Raw genomic sequence first — 10,295 nt, forward strand, 5'->3', positions numbered from 1 at the left:
CTAGACGTCAGGACCTCTGGTTTTCTACATCAGAAGACATCAAGATCATCGCATTCAATATAAATGCAACTCGACGAAACTTTTAGAGAACTTATATTTGTGTGATTTATTTTACAATTATTTACAGCAACATGATAGATAAAAAATGTAGGATAAAATAATTAACCTGATGATATAAAAAAAGAAAAGAATATATTATAAAAAGGTATTATAAAATAATACCTTAAGCTATTATGAGATATTGAAAAATGAAAGATAAAATAAATAAATTAACCTCGTAGAGAAAAGATTAAAAAAAAAAGAAACAAATTATAAAAAGATATTTTATAAATAATATAATTAGAAATTTTATAACACAGATGTCATGATGTTTACCAGATTATTTAATTTTTATTTTTAAATTGAATATCTAATAAAACACAAATGCATATAGACAAGTTAATAGAAAGTTAATTTGAAGAATTATTTTTTAAAACAATATTTGTCTGAAAGGTCTAATTAGTGTTTTAACCTCTAGAGTACAACAACTTTCCTATTTAGTCACTGGAGTTTACACCATCCCATTTTGATTTGTTTAGTTGCCATGTTTTTATCCTCTTTTGATATAAAGTCAAGTTTTGGCTGACGTTTAAAGTTTATGATAAGGAAACAGAAGCAGAACACACAAGGATAGGAGTAGCAGCAGGGGTGCAAAGAGAAGGAAAGTCCAAGAGGGCAATTTCAAAGCCATCTTACCTCAAGGATTATGTCTGAGGATGAGGTGGGAATTTGGCAGCTGCAATCTTGCTTGGTGCTTGTCGGCCAGCAGGGGACAAGCTTAACAAACTCTGATTTTGTAATATTCCTTGTGCACAAAAAGATAAGAATTATGTTACTAAGGAATAGTATATATAACTATGTAAATAAGCAAGCAAGAGGAATGAAAAATTACCTTTATCTAATTTCTCTTCTCTTGTCCATGGAGGCCATGGTCCTCGAAACCAGTTTCTAAGTTGCAGACTCGTATCATTTGGTGCTCACATTATCTTTGTCATGCCAGACTCCACTAAGCCTTCAGGATCTTCCGATAAGCTGCATGATGCCTTCATTCGTCTCACAAATCAGCAACTATCCCTGGGAGAGTCTATGAATTTCATGACCCACAAAATTGATGAGCTCTTTCATCGTGTTTCCCCTTTGTTGACCACTTCACCACCAATTCCTTCATCCCTATCCCATAGCTCCCCTGCACCTGCATTAAACCACAGAATGAAATTAGATGTCCCACGTTTCGACGGTACAGACCCACTTGGTTGGATCTTCAAGATCAACCAGTTCTTTGAATACCACAGCACCCGCGAACACGACTGCTTAACGATTTCTTCGTTTTACATGGAGGGTTGTGCTCTGGCCTGGTTTCAATGGATGACCGGCAACAGTCAATTCACTTCATGGTCTTTTTCCTCCAGGCCCTGCAAACTCGATTCGCACCGTGGCAGTACAAGGATCCTATCGGGACCTTATTCAAGTTGACACAGAAGGGAAAAGTGGTGCATTAATTGTCGGAGTTTTGATTATAATCAGCTTGGGCCACAAGGGAGTTCCCTACCAGGTGACGCACCCCCTAGTACAAAGTACATACTGCCATAGTTTATACTATTTTCCGTGTCATACGAGGCATGAAACATGGGCACCATCAAGTGCAAAGATCATGGATGAATTAAAATCCTAAGCATCCTCTCAGAGATGTTTAAACTCTTTAACCACTCTATTTTTCCCGCACCAGGGATATCCGACAAGGTCAATGCACCCCCTATGGACATACACAACATACGACGTATGAACGTGAGCACCATCAAGTACAAAGACCATGGATGAATTAAAGATCCTAAACATCCCCTCAGAGATGTTTAAACTCTTTAACCACTCTATTTTCCCCCACCAGGGACATCCAACAAGGTTAATGCACCCCCTCCATGAACATACACAACATCCAACGTATGAAACATGGGCACCATCTAGTACAATGACCATGGATGAATTAAAGCTCCTAAGCATTCCCCTCAGAGATGCTTAAATTCTTTAACCACTCTAGTCTCTCACACAAGGGACATCCGACAAGGTCACTGCCTCCCCCCCATGAACATACACAACATGCACATCTCAAATCAATATCATCATAAATATCAACATCACCACATATCAATTAATGTCATCAATAGCAACATCAACAGTAAGTCGCATTCTGCATATACATATATTTTTTTCATGCCTAAGATTCACACTTCCCAAGTTTTCAAACAACACAAGTCAAATAAGGACAATTATTTTATTCATCAACAATAGATTTATCGCATCCTATTCATCAAAAGCATTGTTTTCTAAAGAAAAACTCAGCATGCAATAGGGACAGGCATGTATTCCCTTAGTTAGGTTCCCTAACCCTGACTATGGTATCAAAAATGGTAAATTTTATAATAAACTCTCCTCACCTATCATGAGCTCTTTGTCAATTCCTCTTTCTGTTACTCAAAGGTCTCTCTCGTTCACGCTCGTCAGTCCAAACGCAAGTCTCTATATGCCAAATTGAAGGAAATCAATATAGATTCCAAAAGCAAGGTCAATGACAACATTCGGGGTCAAATACGCCTGTCCAAACATAAAGGGCTAAGGGGTATTTCTGATTCTACAAAAAGGAAACATCATTTTAAAATTCCGATCACGTCAATGTAACCGGGGTTCAATGAATGCCACAAAATAACCTCAACGTTATAAAAAGATAACTTTTACAATGTCTTATTCTCTAGGGTTTTTCAAAGGAAGTTTAAAAACACCCTAATACAATACCCAACACACAAGAGACACTAAGAGAAACTCAAACTAACTAGGAGAAGAGTTTAGGAATGAAGATTACCTCAGAGAAGCTTTGAAATGGAGGATTGGGGAATTTTCTCCACTGAATCCTTAAGGAGGATTCTTGGGGGTTCAATGGCAAACAGCGACGGCTCATGACGGCCACCGGTGGTCTTGGGTGATGAAAATTGAGGTTTGAGGGTTTGGGTAGCATTTTGGAGAAGAGTATAATGAAAAATCGTATTTTTCACGCTAAGGACGTATATATAACCTGCAAATCATGCTTAGCGCACCTCTGGGTGCTCAGCGCAACTTCCTCTCTGTTGGAATTGGGCTTAGCGCACCTTTGGGTGCTCAGTGCCATTCCCTCTTTGTTGGAATTGCGCTTATCGAGAGATCGACAGTTGTTATTGTCAAAATCCCAACGACCAGACTTTGGAAACATGTCTTAGGAAGCTTCAGACAAAATTTAAAGACGATCCAATGGTTAACGAATCTGGGATCGCGATTTTACTGAACTAGGTTTAGGCAAAAATCTAAAATCTCATAATTTCAACTTTGCTCAACAAAACTCCACATAACTCAACATCCACATCAAGAAATTCACACATGACTAATTCTAGTTATATTTCAAATCATTCAAGTCAAACATATATTCAAACAAAAAGCTAAACACAATCAAACATCGATTTAAAATTAATAACATTTCAGGGTTTTACAACTCTCCCACCCTTTTAGAAATTTCGTCCTCAAAATTTACCTGACTCAAACAAGGATGGATAGGCTACTCACATTTGACTCTCTAATTCCCACGTGAAATCTTCTCCTGATGTACCTCCCTAGATCACCTTAACCAATGGAATCTCCTTCCCTCTTAGGTGCTTTGTTCTTCTATCCTCGATCCTCAAAGGCAATGTTTCATATGTCAAGTTCTCTTTTACTTGTACGTCATCCAATTCGACCACAGGAGATGGATCATGGATATACTTATGGAGTTGAGACACATGAAAGACATTGTGAAGATTAGAAAGTGATGGGGGTAATGCAATTTGGTATGCCACAGGACCAACTCTTGTAAGAATTTGGAAACGACCGATAAAGTGAGGTGTGAGTTTTCGGGATTTCAATGCTCGACCAACCCCATTCCATGGAGTGACTACCAAGAATACATGATCACCAACCTCGAATTCCAAGTCTTTCCTCCTCTTATCCTGATAACTTTTCTGTCTACTCTGAGCAGTCCTCATCCTTTCTTGGATCAACTTCACCTTTTTGGTGGTTTGCTGTACCACTTCAGGTCCTAAGGTGAGGTCTTCTCCAGGCTCTAGCCAACATAGGGGTGTCCAACACCTTCTACCATACAGAGCTTCATAGGAAGCCATGCCAATGGTAGAGTGAAAAATATTGTTGTAAGTGAACTCTATCAATGGCAAAAAACTCTCCCAACTTCCCTTTTGCTCTAAGACACACGCCCTCAAAAGGTCCTCCAACGACTATATGGTCCATTCAGTTTGGCCATCAGTTTGAGGATGGTAGGATGAACTTAGTCTAAGCTTGGTTCCCAATGCTCTGTTCAGGCTCTCCCAAATTCTATAGGTAAACCTAGGATCTCTATCAGTCACTATGCTAGATGGCACACCATGTAACCTGAAAATCTCACTAATATATAGAGAGGTCAACTTTTCCAAGGAAAATTTGATATTAATGGGAATAAAGTGAGTAGGCTTGGTCAGTCTCTCAACAATAACCCAGATAGAATCCAAACCTCTGGGGGTCCTAGGTTGTCCTACAACAAAATCCATGGAAATACTATCCCACTTCCACTGGGGTATCTCCAAAGTTTTTAACTTCCCTGAAGGTCTCTGATGTTCTATCTTAGCCTTCTGACAGACTAGACATGCATACATAAACTCACTAACCTCTCTCTTCATGTTGGGCCACCAAAAATCATCTTCAGATCTTGATACATCTTGGTAGCACCAGGATGGATGCTCAAACTACTCCTATGTCCTTCCTCTAGGATCATCTTCCTAAGTTCAGGCACATTGGGAACACAAATCCTATCTTGAAGCCTTAAGACTCCATTCGATCCAATATTGAAACTACTATCTCTTCCTGACTTTATAGCTTCTAACTGAGTCCTTAGAAAAGGATCAGACTTCTGGCCTTCCCTGATATCTCCTAGTAACTCAGTGGTAATCCTTAAAGTCCTTAATCTCACACTGTTAGGAGTAACCTCACATGCAAGGCTAAGGTCTCTAAATTGCTCTAGGAGATCTATCTCTCTAACCATCAAAGCAGATACATGTAGGGATTTCCTACTCAAGGCAATAGCCAATCCATTGGCTTTGCCGGGATGGTAACTAAGTTCAAAATCATAATCCTTAAGAAACTCTAACCATCTCCTTTGATGCATGTTCAGCTCTTTCCGACTAATTATGATCACTAAACACCTTAAACTTGGAGCCAAACAAGTAATGCCTCCACATCTTAAGGGCAAAAACCACAACAGCCAGCTCTAGATCATGGGTGGGATAATTCCTCTCATGGGTCTTGAGTTGTCTAGAAGCATAGGCCACTACTTGGCCATTTTGCATCAACACTCCTCCTAAACCCATCTTTGATGCATCACAATACACCTCAAAGGGTTCTCTCGAATTAGGCAAAACTAGCACTGGAGCGGTTGTCAATTTCTCCTTAAGTGTCTGGAAACTATGCTCACACTGGGTATCGCACACAAAAGCTTGACCCTTACAAGTCAGTTTAGTCAAAGGTAAAGCTAACTTGGAGAAACCTTCTATGAATCTCCGGTAGTATCCTGCTAAACCCAGAAAACTCCTAATCTCAAAAACAGATTTAGGACTCTCCCACTCTAGAACGACTTCTATCTTAGAGGGATCTACAACTATACCCCCTTGAGATATCATATGCCCTAGGAAACTGACTTTCTCTAACCAAAACTCACACTTGGACAACTTAGCATAGAGTTGTCGATCCCTAAGGGTATGTAGCACAATCCTCAAATGTTCTTCATGTTCCTATCTAGTCTTGGAGTATACCAAAATATCATCTATGAATACTATCACAAAACTATCAAGGTAAGGGTGAAAGACTCTATTCATGTAATTCACAAATACACATAGGGTCGTGCAAGATGCAAGGCAAATCAGGCATCAGCCTAAGGCCCCCCAAAAAAAAATTTTAGGCCCCTAAAATTTTTTTATTACTAACTATTAACAAATTTTAACTGATCAAAATAAAATAATTTAGAATCTCTCTCTTCCGTAAAAATTAGTCAATCAATATCATCTTTTTAAAAATTTACCAATATCACAATTAATGTCATTTAAAGTATTTTATTTATCCTAAAAAAGTAAATCCTTATTAACTTTCCTTTAACCCATCCCAATTTCCTAACTAACATATCTCACTCTCCAAATTCCATTCTTCACGTTTTTTCATCTCCTCATCTTCTGTTCATAAAAAAAAAATCTATTCTTCTCCTTCCCTTGAATGAAACCTATTGTCTATTGATCAAACTTTGTCTCCGCGGCTCAACCTCTCTGGATTTGACATCGTCTGGATTTTAAACGCCTATAAACCGCATACATCCCGGCGTCCCGCGTACGGAGCCTTTCATATCCATCCCGATGGATTGGTGGAACGATTCATTTCACGGGCATGACTCTAGGTATGCAGCAATACAACACGTATCATGTAACACCCTTGCGCCTGACACAACATCTAAACAACAAAATCTTTGTCTATTTCTAATTCCAGGTTCTATCGTTCTGTTCATCGATCATCATTTTCTATATTTATTTTAGAGTTTAGTTTATTTAGATTTCTTTAATATTTAGTTAATGTATTTATTTTGATTATTTACAAAAGAAAATGTCAAATAAAAAGTATGAATCTGGTTATGAAAAATTGAAGAAAAAACAAAAAGTTGAAAAGCTAATTGAATCTCAACGTGGTGCCCTTGATAAATTTGTTATTATTCATAAAAATGACGCAGAAGCAAGTTCAATAGGTGAAAATGTGATAGAACAACCACTGATAGATCATACTGACAACGAGGAAAATGTTATAGAACAACCACCTATATTATATAAAATTTATATAATATACTAAGTCTCTTTAAAATTCTTGTAAAAAAATACCCCTTTAACATTTTCGCCTTAGGCCCCAAAATGTCTGTACACGACCCTGAACACACCTGGAGCAGTAGTCACACCAAAGGGCATGACTAGATACTCATAGTGACCATAACGGATCCTAAAAGCAGTCTTTGGTATATCTTCAGACTTCACTCGAATCTGATGGTAACCTGACCTAGTCTATCTTGCTAAACACACAAGCTCCTACTAGCTGGTCCATAAGGTCATCTATTCTATGAAACGGGTACTTATTCTTAATCGTCACCTTATTCAACTGGCAGTAGTCCACACACAACCTAATGGTCCCATCTTTCTTCTTTACTAACAACACTGGTGCTCCCCAAGGAGACACACTAGGTCTAACAAACTGCTTATCCAACAACTCCTCTAACTATTTCTTAAGCTCAGTTAACTCTATAGGAGACATCCTATAAGGGGCTATGGATATGGGTCCAGCACCAGGTACTAGGTCTATGGAAAACTCTATCTCTCTCTCGAGTGGCAGACTAGATATATCCTCAGGAAACACTTCAGGAAACTCTCTGACAACAGGGAGGTCACCCATGGAAACCTTTGTCTCTGTCGCTAGGTTAGACAAGATCATGTACACTTGAGCATCTTCTTTTAAAGATGTCACAACTTGGTTGGCAGAGGTAAACATCATATCCTTACTCATTCCAAAATCATTGAACACCACAGTTTTGTCAAAACAATTTAACAAGACATGGTTGGAAGATAACCAGTCCATACCAAGAATAACATCAATCTGGCTCAAAGGCAAACAAATCAGATCAATAAAGAAGGTTCTACCAGAAATTTCCACAAGACAATGCAAACACATATTAGAAGTTAACACAAAACCACTAGTTGGGGTTTCTACAATCAGATTTTTATTTAAAGAAGACACGGGTAGCTTAAATTTCCTTACACACAAATGGGATATAAAAGAGTGGGTTGCACCAGAATCGAATAGTACAAGTAAAGGAATCCTATTTATGAAACACTTACCTTGGGTTAGATCCTTGGATTTCGAAGCTTCAGTGCCATTAAGGATAAAGACTCTTCCCATGGCCCTCGGATGTCCAGTTTGGTCATCCAGGCCTCCACCATTCTGCTCCTTTTTAGGATGTGGACAATCTCTCTGAATATGCCCCCTTTGTCTACAATTAAAACTGATTATATCTTTATCTGGACAATTTGAGGAGATGTGCCATGGATTTCTACATCTGTAGCAAGTGATCTGAGTGGGGAAAGTATTGGGTTTGCTACCACTACCCCCCGCAAACCTCATTGTAGCAGTCCTCTGATTGTTGGGGCGGTTACCATATTGCTTAGGAGGGTTCGAGTACGGCTTTCCCCGATGTTGAGGTCCATTCTTTTTGTTCTTCATTGGACCTATACTCTTATAATAGTTTGCTCTATTTTGAGAGTCTTCATCTCAAATCCGACACATGTTAACCAAGAGTGGAAACTGACAAACGCCCTGGTAATTCACAGCTTGCTTCACTTCAAGTCGCAAGTCATTCAGAAACTTCACATATTTGGAGCTTTCACCATCCCTCCCTTGATAATGGGGAAAGTACCTCACCAACTCTTCAAACTTGGCCGCATATTCAGCCACAATCACGTTTCCTTGCTTGAGCTCCAAGAACTTCATCTCCTTCTTGTTCCTAACATCCTCAGGAAAGTATTTCTCCAAAAATACCCTCTTGAAGACATCCTAAGTCACATCTTGACCTTCAGCCTTTCAAGGGGGTAAAAGGCTCACATTCCCTTCCTTCTAAATCATACTCAAACTTGTCCAAATAAATAATAAAGTCATCTTGGCTCAAACAAGGCCGTCTAAGCTTCATACAATTAATATAGAACCTATATCCTAATGTCACATCCTATCAGAGCGTTGTGTTCCCGTGTCCTCTAGCATGAGGTTCTTTATAGTCATCCACCTATTCATCTGCTCCCCCGAACACAAAGTTCAAGATCATCATAGGATCCAAACACAAACAACACGCAGGGAGTGAGTTATCACATTCCTAACTAATGGAGAGAAATAAGATAACATGTAGGTATAAGTATCATATAAACAAAATACAACTTACTTAAGCACCACTCACGTTATTTCACCACTTTGTCGCATAGCATTACCTCGCAACACCACACATTTCATTTATTTTCACAACATTCACGTACTCAAGGATCAAAACACAATATCATCAAGTCAATCAATATCGATCAATACACAAGCGTTATGCAACATATACACTAAGACTCAATCCTATATGCAATGTGGTACCATGTCAGTGAAAAACCACGTCGGGCGCCTAGGAGTACATGACAAGACAAACCACACACTAGTAAGTCAGGTCACTGTCACTAGGTAAGATCTTAGGGAGACCAGTCAGGGTCACAGTGTTTTGCGAGAATGCTCCAACCTTATGGGATCAACATAGGCTTAAAGGAGCACTCAAATCGGGTGACCCCCAAGGCCTACACTCTGAAGAGTCCGTCAGGGCCTCTCCCTCCTGATTCAGGTCCAACCCAGAAAACATTTTAACACACAGACTGTTAGAGTTTGTGGTCTTAGTTCCTTTGTCCCACATCGCTTGGTCTGTAAAACTTGTGCGGTCTTAGTCCCACATCGCTTGGTTTGTAAAAACTTGTGTCTCATTAGTGTTATATATAGAGACACCTTGTAAGCTTTTATGTGTGAGTAATAAAAAGTTCTCCTAGTGTAGCCGTGGACGTAGGCACATACATTGTGTGTTGAACCACGTTAAACTCTGTGTCTTTTTCTTTCTTCCCTTTATTTCTTTCTCTTCTTTTATTGCTCTATACTAACAACTGGTATCAAGAGCTTTTGGTTACTCCATGGGATTTCCTTAGTTTAAAGGAATTAGTGGGAGTCTTCTCAGTTTAGAGGAGGCAGTGGGAGCAATGGCATTAGAAGAGGGGAAGGTGAAGATCGAGAAGTTCGATGGCAGAGATTTCAGCTTTTGGAAGATGCAGATAGAGGATTATCTATATCAGAAGAAGCTGTATCAGCCCTTATCAAGGGTTAAGCTAGAAGACATAAAGCAAGAAGAATGGAACTTGCTAGATCGACAGGCTCTTGGCGTGATCAGATTGACATTAGCCAAGAACGTTGCGTTCAACATCGTGAACAAGAAGACTACTGTAGGCTTAATAAAGGCGTTATCAAATATGTACGAGAAGCCGTCGGCAGCCAACAAAGTATACTTGATGCGTCGGTTGTTCAACCTCAAGATGGGAGAAGGTATCTCTGTAACTGATCATATTAATGAA

At 39.2% G+C, this 10,295-nt stretch overlaps 1 protein-coding gene across 1 annotated transcript; it reads right to left on the minus strand.

Moving 5' to 3' along the window:
• Positions 1 to 7,383: 7,383 nt before the first annotated feature.
• On the minus strand, positions 7,384 to 8,382 carry LOC114389833. The gene is made up of 2 exons (XM_028350559.1): positions 8,001 to 8,382; positions 7,384 to 7,631 (listed from the first exon to the last, which is right to left on the minus strand). Exons 1-2 carry the CDS (start codon positions 8,380 to 8,382, stop codon positions 7,384 to 7,386), a joined length of 630 nt encoding a protein of 209 aa, XP_028206360.1.
• Between the last annotated feature and the right edge of the window lie 1,913 nt (positions 8,383 to 10,295).

The sequence above is a fragment of the Glycine soja genome, chromosome 16 (genome assembly GCF_004193775.1).
Source record: "Glycine soja cultivar W05 chromosome 16, ASM419377v2, whole genome shotgun sequence".
NCBI lineage: Eukaryota > Viridiplantae > Streptophyta > Magnoliopsida > Fabales > Fabaceae > Glycine > Glycine soja.

Excerpts from the sequence above, each read along its gene's own strand:
- LOC114389833 (XM_028350559.1), bottom strand. The coding sequence starts at position 8,382 with ATGAAGAACAAAAAGAATGGACCTCAACATCGGGGAAAGCCGTACTCG. Across the intron at positions 7,632-8,000 it reads ATCCAAGGATCTAACCCAAG|TTGTGACATCTTTAAAAGAA; the intron begins GTAAGTGTTTCA and ends CTGCCAACCAAG.